The 14,240-nt window shown below is 36.6% G+C and overlaps 1 protein-coding gene across 5 annotated transcripts in view; it reads right to left on the minus strand.

Moving 5' to 3' along the window:
* Positions 1 to 7,377: 7,377 nt before the first annotated feature.
* FAM214A (family with sequence similarity 214 member A) overlaps positions 7,378 to 14,240 on the minus strand; it is a 132,798-nt gene continuing 125,935 nt past the window's right edge. For 4 of the 5 annotated variants that reach the window (XM_027840779.1, XM_027840780.1, XM_027840778.1 and 1 more), the window contains exons 12-13: positions 12,602 to 12,801; positions 7,378 to 7,941 (exon numbers count right to left, since the gene is read on the minus strand). In XM_027840779.1, the coding sequence (XP_027696580.1) occupies positions 7,788 to 7,941; positions 12,602 to 12,801 (354 nt within the window). In that variant the 3' untranslated portion in view covers positions 7,378 to 7,787. Of the gene's footprint in view, positions 7,942 to 12,601; positions 12,802 to 14,240 lie in introns of those variants that run through there. The other variant, XR_003567189.1, reaches the window with a different exon arrangement.

Raw genomic sequence — 14,240 nt, forward strand, 5'->3', positions numbered from 1 at the left:
TCTGGATTTTCTTGAGACGTAATAATCTACTTTGGTCTCTTAACTGTTTGAGTAGGTTTTCAAATGTTTCTTATAAACAAACAACTTAAATTGGATGCTTTCTGATCTATTCTTCCACCCTTCCCTATGTTACGTGTCTTTACCCCATTAACATTCAGTTATGATTGTTAGGTGTATTTTCTTCTCTAACATAGTCTATTGTTTCCTCTTTTCCTTGACAGTTGACTACTTTCCTTTCACAAAGAAAAGGGTGAAAAGAAAAAGTGGAATAAGAACTAGTAATGTGTAAGTAGAAATTGTAAGGACAGGAAAGTTGGCCTATATAAAGCAACCAGGGTACCCTGAGGGTACACTACTATCACCACCACCTTGACCACAATCTCCCCTCAGCCCTTGGAGACAGCCTGGGACCCTCAGTCCAAGAGCTTTGGGAATAACAGTGCCCAACAAACCACCAGATCTGCTTTCAAACTGGCCCCCAAAGATATGATTCATGGGAGAAATCACTGTGGAGAGTAGGCTCACCTTCCTGTTCACCACCGTGACAAATATTAACCAATTACAACTACAGACAAATAAAAACAGGAGCTCTGGGAGTGGTAGCCACATCTCCTTTAAGAGGAGCCAACAACTAGCCCCACCAATTGCCAATCAACTGCCACGCCCAGGGCAGGCAAGCCAACTTAGCTGAAGCAGCAAGGAACGCCACAGGAGAAACGGGAGGCAGTATGTACCAGGTTCACCACGACCTCCTTGGCCACCATCTCACTTCAGCCTTCTAAAAACATACTGACAATGCTCCTAGGCTGAGAATTCTAGGCTCCGGATTGAAATGTACAAGAGATAAATGTATATCCATATGCCACTGGTGAATACATTGCTGCTCTGTTTAGCTTTTAAGCAGCATGACGAACAGAATTATACCATGTGATAATTACTCCATGAAAGGTTATAAACCAGTGTTTGGACTGAAAATGTGCGACGATTATGCCGTGAAACACGGTAACTTCTGCTTTACTGCTGCACCCTAAGAATTATGGGATTTTCCATCTGACTTTTCAGGAAGCTAAAACCTTCCTCATGTGTTGCCATCCCCCATTAGAATGAAAGCTCCTATAGTGCAGGGACTGTCTTACCTTTTTATTTGTATGCCCGACACAGAACATAGTGCTTCACACATCCTCCTGCTTTGCCCTTTCTCTCTTCCCTCAACATAGATCCTAGTTGAGGGGTCTTACTCTTTGTTTACTTTTAATCTCTTTACAATCTGCCTTCCCTGGTTGAAGAATTTTGCTTATGACTATTTCCTTCTCCATACTACCTTCACACAAACTTACTTCCTCCTGTTCCTATTTCTAGATTGACTTTAATGTATTTCTATACCAATTTCTGCATGTCTACCATCCTTCTTCATGAGATACCTGCTTTCCTCCACCCCCACCTCCATCTGTTGACCCATGGCCTTTAATATAAATCATAAAACTGTTTTAGTATATTCTTAAAATACTCCTGATTTTAAGAAATAATTCACCCCTTTTCCTCATTTCTTCCTTAGTGCATTGCATTTCCATCCCACTCCCCCTTTCTTTATTCTCTTAAATCAGAGAGGACAAAACTGACCAACACCATGTTTTGTCTTTTTTTGTTCTCCAGAGGCAAAGGCTTCTTAAAGACAATGGGGTTTTGAAGGGACAATGGTCTCTTCCCCCCACATTACAATGTAAGCATTTTTAAAAAAAATAGAACTCTGTTACTCTGTTTACAATGGCAAGTAAGTGGCAGTAATGGCTCTGCTGCTTGCAAGAGGTAAAGTGTGTTTGACTGTCTGCAGGAAGGCAAGGGTTTAAGTGTATGTGCTGGCAGGTCTCCCCAGTATTCTCAAGGGGTAATATGAGAGAGAGAAAAAGAGAGAAAGAGAAAGAGAAAGAGAGAGAGAGAGAGAGAGAGAGTTTGTGGCAGGAATGGGCAAAGGAAGTTCTGAAGGGCATAGTTGTGGGGAGGGAAGACAAGGGGGAGAGGAGGAGGTCTACAAAGGTGGAGTGGGGTGGAGTAGAGGGAAATAGGACTGCAGTAGGGGACAGGAACAAGGGGATTTACTGAGCATTGACATTTCATGGGTTGACCTTTAAAATTGAGTGGCTCTAAGGTTACAGTTATGTCAAAATTACCTTTTGGTAGCACCTCATCCTAAAGCAGCTGTCCATTTTTTTAATAGTATACATTTTATTTCTTTAGTAGACAGTATTTTATTTTTCCAATTGCATGTAATGTCAATTTTTAACATTAATTTTTTATGTAAAATTTTGAGTTCCAAATTTTCTCCATTCCTCCTTTCCCTCCCCCCTCCTTAAGACATGGTTATATTTGTGAAATCACGTAAAATATATATATATATCCATCTTAGTCATGTTGTGAAAGAAACAGAATAAAAGGAAAAAATCATGAAAAAAATTAAGTGAAAATAGTATGCTTCCATCTGCATTCATACTCCATTAATTCTTTCTCTGGATATGGTCAGTATTTTCCATCATGAGTCTTTTGAACTTGTCTTGGATCACTGTCCTGCTGAGAGCTAAGTCAATCATTACACAATGTTGCTGATGCTGTGTGCAATGTTCTCCTGGTTCTGCTCACTACACTTTGCATCAGAGCAGGTAAGTCTCTCCAGGTTTTTCTGAAATCCACCGACTCAACATTTCTTATAGAACAATAGTATTCCATTACATTCATATACCACAACTTGTTTCAGCTGGTCATTTTTTTCAAGGAGAATTTAAGCTGGTATCACTTAGTCTTTCAAATTGTTCTTCTAGGTTTCTGTTGTCTTCTGAAAAATCCTATCTAGTTCCAGGATCCTCGATCGGAATGTTTGAAAATCCTCTATTTTAGTAAAGGTTAAGGTTAATTTCTCCCTCTATGGAACTTTTTCAGACTGTTATTCTGAGTTGAATGTTTATCTGTTGCTTTTTCCTCCTTTCCTCTATTGTAGTTACTAAGTCTTGTGTGATTCTGATTGTAGTTCCTTGATGCTTGTAGTACTTTTTCTTTAACTTGAAAATTCAGGAGTTAGGTTATGATATATTTCTGAGTAGTTTATTTTAGGTAGTGATTTTGGCATCTGGTTCTAACAGTTTTGGGCAGTTTTCTTGAAATATAGTATGAAGGGTTTGTTGTTCGGTTCAGGGATTCCAATGATTCTTAAATCTTTCTCTCTTCATCCTGTTTTCAAAGTCAATTCTTTCTGATAGTAGATATCTCTTGGTGATACTAGTTTTCTAGTCTTTTGACTTTGTTCTAATATTTCTTATTGAATCATTAAACCATTGAGTTCTATCTGCTCCTTTTTGTTTTAGTGAGTGTTGATTACTTAGGTTGTTTGCTTTTTGCTCTAACCTGCTTATTCTTTTCCCAAGTGTTCTAATTTTATTTCTTAAAGTTTCTTGTTTCAGATCTTCCATCTACTGTTGGAATCCTCATAGCCAATCCATTTTTTCCTGAGGTTCAGCTTGTAATTATTCAGTTATTGCCTTCAAAGATTTCATCTTGAGATTCTTTTAAATTTTATTTATTATATTTAAAGTTTTCCTGCTTGTCATATCTACAGCTTTTAGTCTTGGGTTACAATGTTGTGCCAGAACCACGCTCTATTCCTTCCTGCCTTGTTGGATGGAGTGGCTAGGCCCAATCTTGTCTCTTGCTAATGTCCTGAAATGGAATGATGTGCTGGGTCTAGGTCTTGTCTCTGTTGAAGTCTTGAAGGAGATACTTTTTTAAGTTTTGTAGTGTAAGTTTCCCTCCTTCTTCTATAGCCTTAGACTGCAATTACAGTCCTGGCCATGGGACCAGTAGCTAGACGCAACTTTGTACCAAGCTCTATCCACTGTAGTAGTCTGCAGCTTCCATCTATCTTCCGGGTGTTTGACTCTGAGTTATACTGGCTTTGTTTCCTTTTGTAGTCACCTAACAGAGAACCATGGCTTCAGGCCCTGGGGCAACCTGACTCAAATTGTACTGGCATTAGTCTAGTCTCTTATGAGGGCCTCAGTCCCTGTACCATGCTATCTGGAGGTCCTAACTTTTAGGCCTTGGCCTGAGGCCTCAGCCCCTGAAGGAGCTCCAAGTGACTTGGCACTGGCCTCAGGCTAGTATCTCAGGATGTCTCCAGACTGCCATTTCACTGGCTTGTTTCACTGTGCAGTCATGTGTCTAGAAAATGTATGGCTTTAAGTTGTGGCCCTTGGAGCAACCCCACAGAAGATGGGGCTGAATTCAGGACAGTCTTCTAGGTTATTCCTGGACTTCTGGTCATGCTGGCCTCAGTGCATGTCTTTGTGCTGTCACCTGCTAGGAAGTTTTGATCCCTGGAGAGCCCCTTGCTTCAGATTTCAGCTCCTTGTGCCATACTTGACAGGATAGGCAAATTCAATGGTGTTTTTCTTTGGTTCTGTTGTTTAATATGGTACTCTTCATTGTTAATAAGATTTTCCTCAGAGTCTGGTCTTGGCTAGAAACTTTCACATTGCTGTCTTAAGTATAGAAACAATAAGTTGTTAAACTTGTCAGAATAATAACCATCATTGCGTCAAAATATTGAATGAAGCTAATCTATTACTATGAAATTCAAAGGTGTGCAGAGTGGTGAAAGAACTCAGTTCAAACCAACAAACAATGAGACCTAATAATAAAAATCTAACCACTAATTTGGTAGTAGTGTTGCCATTTATATAAAAAATTTGTTCTTTATGACCTTTGGGGATCCAAAGTGTTAGGTAACTGACTTTTTGGATGACGTTTATGTTACTCCTGAATTTTTTAGCAAAATACCATTACAAGGCCTACTAAGTATGGTGAAGTACTTATTAACAAAAGTTGTTTCCATAAGCTGGTAGATGATCAACAAAAATAATGCTTTATCCATTTTCAATGAATACAGTGAATAATCTTTCACAAGTGTTTCTTAGATTCTTGTTCAGCTAATAGACATTCCCTTTAGTGAAAAATCTCTCAATTCTAAGTTCGTGTTAAGCAGGAATTACTCGACTTGAAGGAAAAACAAGTAAACAACCCACTGCTTTGTGTATATTATCCACCAGATGTAAATTAGTCCAACTATTCTAAAAGCTATTTGGAACAATGCCCTCAAATTCACTAATCTGTGCATACTCTTGACACAGTGACACCAGTGCTAGGCCTATATAAAAAAGAAATCAAAGAGAAAAAGGACACACATGTATAAGAATATTTATAGCAGCTCTTTTTGTGGTGGCAAAGAACTAGACACTAAGGGGGTATGCACGAATTGGGGTATGGCTGAATGAATTATGATATATAAATGTAATGAAATATTATTGTGCTTGACGTTACTTAAAGGACTATTCAAGAGAAATTTAAACTTATATGAAATTAGTGCAGAGAGAGGCGAGCAGAACCAGGACAATCTATACACTAAAACTGTAAAGACAAACTTGGAAAGACTTAACTCTGATAACATTTCCTTAGGATAGACAATGAAGCATTCTTCTACTCACCTCTTGAGAGAGATGATGGAATCAGAGTACAAAATGAGATATATTTTTGGGGATAGCCTATGTGGGAACTTGTTTTGTTTGATTATGCATATTTGTTATGAGGACTTTGTTTTTCTTTTCTTTTCTTTTTTAAACAGGGGGACTGAGGAGAAAAAATAAATTAAAAAAAGAATTATTCATTAAATGCAAACAAGTGATCTAGGAGTTTGGTGGAGGAAAAGGGTAGGAGTGAAGGCACATGTGTAGCACCTTCTTTCTTCTACTCCTATCAAAAGTGTTACTTCTTTTTAATGCAGGTAAACAGCATTAAATGCTTTTTATTCAGAAAAAAATCAATTTAGTGGTTACACTTTTAAAAAATTTCACTTCCTTGCCTGGTGGCACCATACAGGGCATGGTGCTCTCATGGTACTAAGAAAATGTTAGGGTTTCATTGCACTAAAGAAGCTGCTACACCTCCTTGTCTACATACTTTTTCACCACGGATAGTATTTGTGGACCTATGGGTCTCAGGCTAAACATGAGACAGAAATAAATTCTCTAGAAAGACCACATGAAAGGTCTGGGAATAACCACCTGAATTATAAGGCTGCTGGTTACTATTTGTGCTTAGTTTTTGCCTCTCTGATTAGAATATTCCTTGACTCCAGTTGTTCTGCCTTTGTTGATCAGATAGTCTTCTGTATCATGACACAATATTCCAGACTTGATTTTAATTCCCCTGATTACTAACCTTAGGGGTACCGCCTTTAACCAATTCCATTTTTTCTTTCGGCTAGGCAATGGGGTTAAGTGACTTGCCCAGGGTCACACAGCTAGTGTTATGTGTCTGAGGCTGGATTTGAACACAGGTCCTCCTGAATCCAGGGCTGGTGCTCTATCCACTGAGCCACCTAGCTGCCCCTACCAATTCCATTCTTGAGCTTATGTTGTAGTCCCTCCTTTGCCTTGTCTTAGGTTTCCCAGAATTGGCTCTTTGCCCTGAGTGACCTACTTCTGCTTATGGTCCCCAAAACTAGTTATTTAAATCCACCCTATGTGACTTTTTGCAAGATAGAGGAGACAAAGATTTCCTCCTCTAAGCAGGCAGAAAAGGCCACAGTAGATCTGGTGAAATCCATTGCCTGGTTATAGGAGGGCTCTGAACATAGTTTATTCTTCCAGCTGGCTGCTACTTTCCTTTGTCTTTGGAACAGGTAAATTTTCTATTTTGTCAATGGCCAGCACTTCTGCCCAATCAGAACTGAAATTGATACTAAGCTACCAGTCACTCATCTAACCAGCTGTAGGATCACTTAAGTGAGGCAGAATGGAGAATGGCCCTTGAATGTCCAGATACAAGAAAATTAACACTCAGTTAAATAATAGAAGTAAATGAAAACTCTCATTTAAAAATAAGGTCAAAATACACATTTTTACAAGTTTTTGTTCATATATTTATGATATAAATACTAATTTGTTTTCAAAGTACACACTCTTACAATTTGAGAGTTATCAAGCATGGGACAGCCACTAAATGTAAAAACTCTACAGTAGTGATTAAAGGAGAAATCCAACTTTTCTTGGCATGAGTTTCTAAAAGGAAAGCAATCGGGGAAGCTATATATGAAGTAGTGTGATCATGTGAATTATGCAAAGAGTCATTAAAGCAGCATATCCTGCTTTGACTGCAATGCTGTTTCAAGACTGGTATGTGAGAAGCACTTAGGATAAGGTGTTTGAAAAAGAAACTTGTCAAGTATATAAAAATGAAAGCATACATGCTTGCATAGATGATAAGGAAATCCAAAAGTTTGTTCTCATTTTAAATAACTTAAATGAATATCACTTAAAAACACATCACACAGAATTAAAGACTTGTGCATATATTTCAGATTTCAACATTAATGTCAAAAATACATATTATGATTTTACACAGGATTTGTGCTACATTAGAACACTAGACAAATATCACTTTAGTATTAAAGGAAACATTAAATATTAAATAACTGAGAAATAAAATGTGTAAACACTAACCTAACTGGGGATTTTGCTATTGCAACACATCCAATGAAGTGGTTTAAACAGTACAAAAAAAGGATTAGGACTTAGGTCTGTGTTTCCAGTCTATTTGGAATATGTGGAGCTCATTCCAGAAAATCTTAATGGTCCAGGCTCATAGGAAAGGATTCACTGACTGTAATTTGGTACATTCTGTTCTATGCCATTCTTTGCTCTCAAACTTGACTACTGAGTAAATACTTCAAATTTTCACTCTTTTTAACATCTTGGTGAAAACTGAGGGTTTGTTGGTGATTCAGTGTATGATTTGAGTTCATATGCAGCACCGCTATCAACTTCCATGGACTTCCTAGAGAACAGGAGCCGAACATCTCTATGGAGGTAGATCTTTCCAGATTTAGAGCTCTGGAACCTAAACAGTATAAAATGAAATGCAATATTTTAACATCATGTAAGAAGAAATGCTGGTAATTAAAGGTGAATAACAATACATTTTGAAAGCAAGAGGAAATTCACTTTTAGAAGTACTTTTCAAATCCATGTTTCAAATATATATTTCACTATGTAGTTGGAGCTATTTATTTTAAAGGTACCTCCTCCAGCACCTAAGATAGTATCTTGCACATATTAGGTATTCAATAAATGTCAGCCAACAAGCATTTATTAAGTGCCTTTTATGTGCCAGGCACCATGCTTAGAACTGGGGACACAAAGAAAGGCAAAAAACAGTCCCTGCTCTCAAGGAACTCACAGCCTAATAGAAGAGACAACATGTAAACAGCTATGAACAAACATGCCATATAAAGGATAAACTGGAGATAATCAACAGAGGGAAGGTATTAGTATTAAAAGGATCAGGAAAGACTTCTTGTAGAAGGTGGAATTTTAAGTTGGGAACTGAAGAAAACCAGGAAACTCCAGGGGCTGAGATGAAGAGGGAGAGAATTCCAGGCATCAGGAGCGCAGAATACCCACAGCTGGTTGAATGAACAAACAATTAACTTTTGGATTTATCTCTTTTTCTCCAATCCCACAGGCGCTACCTTCATTTGGACACTGATCATCTCACATTTCAAATGTTACAAATATTGTCTCCTAATTGGCAATTTTATTTCCTTTTCCTCCCCTCCAATTCAATACATGCCTGCCAAATTAGTCTTCCTAAAATATCCTTTATTCACACTACTCCTTCACAACTACTTTCTATTTCTTATGAAATCAAGCCTAACCTTCTGAGTCTATAGCAAGCAAAATCTGTCAGGTGGCCTTCTACCAATCTAGCTATACCTCTACCTACTCTCTAACACCATTTCTGTTCCAGTTAGGTTGGTTTTCTTGCCTTTCCGCATGTTTTTCTCCCAATATAAAATACCTCTTCTTCTTCAGGTCTGGGTTTCAAAAGCAAAGACTTTTCCTATGCCTGACATCATGGTGCACACATTCACTCATATATGGTGGTGATAGTTTCAAATCAACTCAAATAGATAATTTGTTGGCTTTGCTGTCCCCAAGCTTCCTTGCCATCTTAGCCTATTTCATAATTTTATGTCACATGACTCCAAACTCAGACAGTGTAAAAGCTGCTACTGATGAAAGAAATGTTTGAGATCAATGACAATAAGGGAGTATAGCCATTACAGTAAGCACTAACTTAACCATCATCAAATCAGGGAAGAGAAAAGCATGTTAGCTTTGTAGAGATCATTCAAACAGTCATCTGAAGCAACCATCTGAAATTCAAACATCTTTTAGACTGTAGTGCAGCCCCAAAGGGATTAGGACATACAATCCACATCATTTTGCTTGGAAGTTAGTCAAACACACCCTATAAACTTAAATTCCCTTTTCTTGTCCTATACTAACATGCAGAAATTTGCTCAGGGTTTTAAGGAAAGAGGGAGATTTTTAGTATCTGCCAAGCAAAATGATCCTAGATTTTCTGCCTAAGCTTGAAAAAGAATACAGTATGAAGTTTAACTTTAAAACACACCTATGGCTATTTTCTAGTTGTTCAAGTTTTACGTCCTAAAATATATTAAGTTTCAAGGGATGTAACATTTTCATTATTCTGTTTTTTTTGGTGAGGCAATTGGAGTTAAGTGACTTGCCCAGGGTCACACAGCTAGTTAAGTGTAATGTGTCTGAGGCCACATTTGAATTCAGGTCCTCCTGACTCCAGGGCTGGTGCTTTCTCCACTGCGCCACCTAGCTGCCCCTGAGATGTAATATTTTCAAAGGGAGATTACAACATCTGAAATATAATTTATAACTTGGTTTCCATAGCTAAAGTAGCTACTTTGAGAGAGTCACAACCTATAACTTTAGGATATGGTGCTTTAAAATTAGGGTTACTAAATAAAGATATGCTTAAAAAAGGTCAGCTCAGAGATGTAATTTCTTCCTAAGGTTGGGTTAAGGTCTACTTTGGGCTTATTTATACTTTTTTTCCCACTGAAATTCAGTGGAGTTGGAAGGCTATTTTCTTTAAAGTCCTCCTATTCTCTCTCTCTCTTTTTTTGGTAGATTAGTTACTTTAAATGTACAATAAACTTAGCCTTTCCCTTTCATGTCAATCTCATTGATACTCCTGGCAGGTATCCTTCTGGTCAATGGCTGGGCTTAATCCATTACTCTGGCAAAGTTCCTCCTTTGACAAGAGTACAGCAGGTAAGCTCCTTAAGGTGTGAAACCAAGATGGGAAGATAAATGAAACAACATAACTAAGACTACCTTCCTAGGCCTTTTAGCTCACAGACCTCTGTGAGAAATGGGAAATTTTTTGTAATAGCTAAGTTCATTACTTTGACTCGTAAGTATAAAATGTCTATTATATTCCTATAACTGGAATATCCTTCCAAACTCAATCTGGGGGCAGCTAGGTGGCGCAGTGGATAGAGCACCGGCCCTGAAGTCAGAAGGACCTGAGTTCAAATCCGGCCTCAGACCAAACACTTGACACGTACTAGCTGTGTGACCTTGGGCAAGTCACTTAACCCCAATTGCCTTACCAAAAAAAAAAAAAAAAAACCAAACTCAATCTGATACTACTCCCCATTATTTGCCCCCTCAGACCTCATGTAGGACTTTTGTTTTTGCACTTCTCTAGTTAATATATTGTTATCTGTCCTCTACTAAAGTACTGCTCCTATACTTAAATGTGGTATGTGGTAGAGGATGATCATGGATTCTCAAAGGCTATGCTAGCAAAGCACAAACTGGCAGTTCCTACACCACCCTGAGAAGACTTCAAGAATAAGCCTGGTGATGGACTACGAGGATCAGGTTAGTTTGGCTCATCATCAGGTTGACTACCAGTGACAAAGTTTCAGTCACAGCAACTCACGAAGGCTAAGTTTTAGGGAGATTGTGATTTGCATCAGTTAAGAGTACTCATACTGTCAAAACTACATTTCTTTGACTTGTTATATACATATATATATATATATATATAATGTTTGTATCTTGTTCCCTAGCTAGACTAAGTTTAATGAGTTCAGAAAGCATGCCTTTTCTAAAGCACAGTGCTCTAAACATACTAGGTGTTTAATAAATTCTAGACAGATTTCATTTTAGAAATATGCCTTTATGGAGTGATTTATTCACCTGTCTTACCAATATGTACATACACATATGTTTATGGAAACTAATATGTATAATATGATGGAAAACAGAAACTGGTTTTACAAATCTCATTATATAACTTCTTCCTGAGACCTAGAATCAAGAGATTAAGTATGAATTTTTGGGTCAGTGTACTAATGTAAGGGAAATGTATATTCCAGAGCCTAGGCATGGAATTAGGAAAGACATCTATCTTGAACAGAGTACATGGAAGTAGATATGATCTGTATATCCCAGGTGGGGGCAACTGAGGAGAACAGAAGCAGGAAAATATACCTAATACATGCAAACAATTTATATTGTTTTTCTTACAAATAAGCTTGTCATCTCTTTTGGATTCAGCCAGAATCTCCTAAAATTATTGGAGAGGCTCCTTACCCCTTATAGCTTATATATTTTTCTTCCAAGATCATGAACAGTCTAGGAGAAAATGGTGGCTGGTGATAAATCTTAAAGTCTTCTCAAAGAAAACTAAATATATTAGATATTACTTTCACTGAACAATAATATGGTATTATAATGCTAATGTTGTATTCTCATTTTTTTTTTTTCTTATATGTATGTCTTGGCTTCTCAGTCGAGCTGTTGGATCTTTAAGGTAAATAAATGACTTAATCCCTTTTGAACTCTAGAAATGCAACATGGCAAAGTAGTTAGAGGGCTAGTGTTTGATTATGGAAGACCTCATTTAAGTCCTGCCTCTTTCATATACTTCCTATGTGACCATGGATAAATCACTTAACTTCTCAGTACCTTCAAGAAACTTTTTAAGACTACAAATTATAGATGAGTTGTCGAACTATACTGGTAAATAGTTTCCCTGTTGAGAGTTCCTTACACAGATGAAATCACACATCTGGATTTCACTGAACCCTCAAAAGGTAGTAATCATCACCTAAATTACCATCTTACTCTTCGAACAATTTAAGGTTAAAAAACCACTTCACACTTATTGATCCTCACAATAGGGCTAAACACAAAGAAAGGTTAATAAATATTTTTTGACTGAAAAAAGTCAAGAAATGATGCTTAGGGAATTGTGAGTGGAACCATTTTAGCCAAGACAGAGATACTGTTCCAAATTAATTTTTATACACCAATAAAAGAACAAAGGAAATTAAATATTAATACATCCAAAATGACAAAGAGAAGAGGGCATCAAAAGAGAATAGCAAATCAATCACACAGAATTAAATTAACACTTTTCAGTTATTCACTTTGCCCCCAAACTGTGCACCGTGCTCAAACAGCATCTTTTCACACAAAGATAATACATGACCATGAAATACTCACAAATAATAAACTTTTACAATCAAGCAGTAAAAACAAAAACTACTTTGGGAGTTGGGCATAGAATTCTTAAACTCTAAACTTAGTAATTTAAAAATCAAACCCATTTCACGTACTATTATTCATCTATAAAATGTTTCAATTTTCATCTGAAAAGTTACCTCAGATGTATGAGGTAGCGTAGTAACTTTTCTTCAGTATGTCGAATGTTCTCTTTATTAACACTTCTCTTCATTTCTTTTTTTGCAGGAACAGAAAAAGTTCTTTGTCGTAGGAATGTCTGATGATTGGCTGGCATATCTCGTAAGTCATATATCACAACAAACATCTTCACCACAGTCTTGTTAGGATTAAATAAGGTCTGAAGAAACAATAAGAATTATTTATTAAAGTTATAATAAACTACAAATCTATACCAAAATTAAAATAGGCTTTATAAAATAAGGTGATCTCATTGGCCTTATATTCCCATGTGGAGACTCACCTACGTTAAAATTTCACAAATATCTGTAATCACACATCTAACATTTAAAGAGACAGCCCAAATTAAATTTTCCTCTCTTCACATTACTGGGATTAAAAAGGAGCCCTGAAACAAAGCAGCATATTTCAAGACAATTTCTCATAATTCCCCAAATCTACCAATATATTCAAGTGTTCTTTCAACCTTTGTCTGCATTATAGTTTTGAGAAATGTTTCAACTCTTAACTCATAGTTAAAATTCTCCAGCTTTTTTAACATTACATGTCAAATACAAATTTTACAAAATAGAATTCATCCTGAATACCATTTTCAAAGATAAGCTTTCACAGAATTTTGTCCTAAAATAATAAAAATATTTAATTTCACTGAATTCAGATGTTTAGGCATATAATTTTAGCATAGAAACTGGAAATTACTGTACTTGAAGTTTGTTAAAATGATAAAAAAATATTTTCACATGTGAACTTTGAATTGGCTAGCTGAGAAAATGGCAATTAATATAATTATAAAAGATTCAACACAGAATAAAATATCTTCTCACACATTCATTTCACACTGGATTACATTCAGTTGTTAAAATTGCAGGATGAATTGATTAAACTGATTTTAATTGGCAGTTGTTGTGCGTATCTGAATGAACACTAAATTATGTAAGGCCAGCAATTTTCAGAAAGAACTCTTTTTTTTTAGTGATCTAACCAAAGTATCAGTGTGTCAATAGTTAACTCGGTGCCAATGCTTTTAGAGATCCCATCCATGGCACTGGATTTCACTCACTGAATCAAAATGAGAAATACACGAGTATTATGATCCAATTTTCAAATCCTAATGAATGAAAGGATAAAGACTTAATACACATAATAAGGTAACTACAAACCAGTAAATACAAACTTCTGAACATGAATTTTTACTACACAGATAATAAAGGGCATGCTCAGTTTTCAAGCTTGAAAATTAGACACAAAAGTTGACAGTCTTACTCTGGTGGAAAGTAAACCACCCTTATACTCATGTATTTTACCATTTTCATTATTATCAATATGCTTTACACTGGTCCACATATCCTCAGTTATGTATCACTGTACAAAATGTTTTATTAATGAAGTATTAAATAGATATAACAAATATTACATATTCCTTGCAGACCTGAAACAATGGGGTCAATGAATAAAAGTGGGCTGATGAAATATTAAGTAAATCAAAGTCACTGGCTAGGAAAAGATCTCTCTGCCCTACCAAAGACTAGTTTGCTTTGATCCCTGTCCTGGGGGCATAAGTTTATCTACAATAGATCCATTCAGGCCTGAATACCTCTA

This window comes from Vombatus ursinus, unplaced genomic scaffold (genome assembly GCF_900497805.2).
Source record: "Vombatus ursinus unplaced genomic scaffold, bare-nosed wombat genome assembly UNPS02014848.1, whole genome shotgun sequence".
NCBI classification, from domain to species: Eukaryota; Metazoa; Chordata; class Mammalia; order Diprotodontia; family Vombatidae; genus Vombatus; species Vombatus ursinus.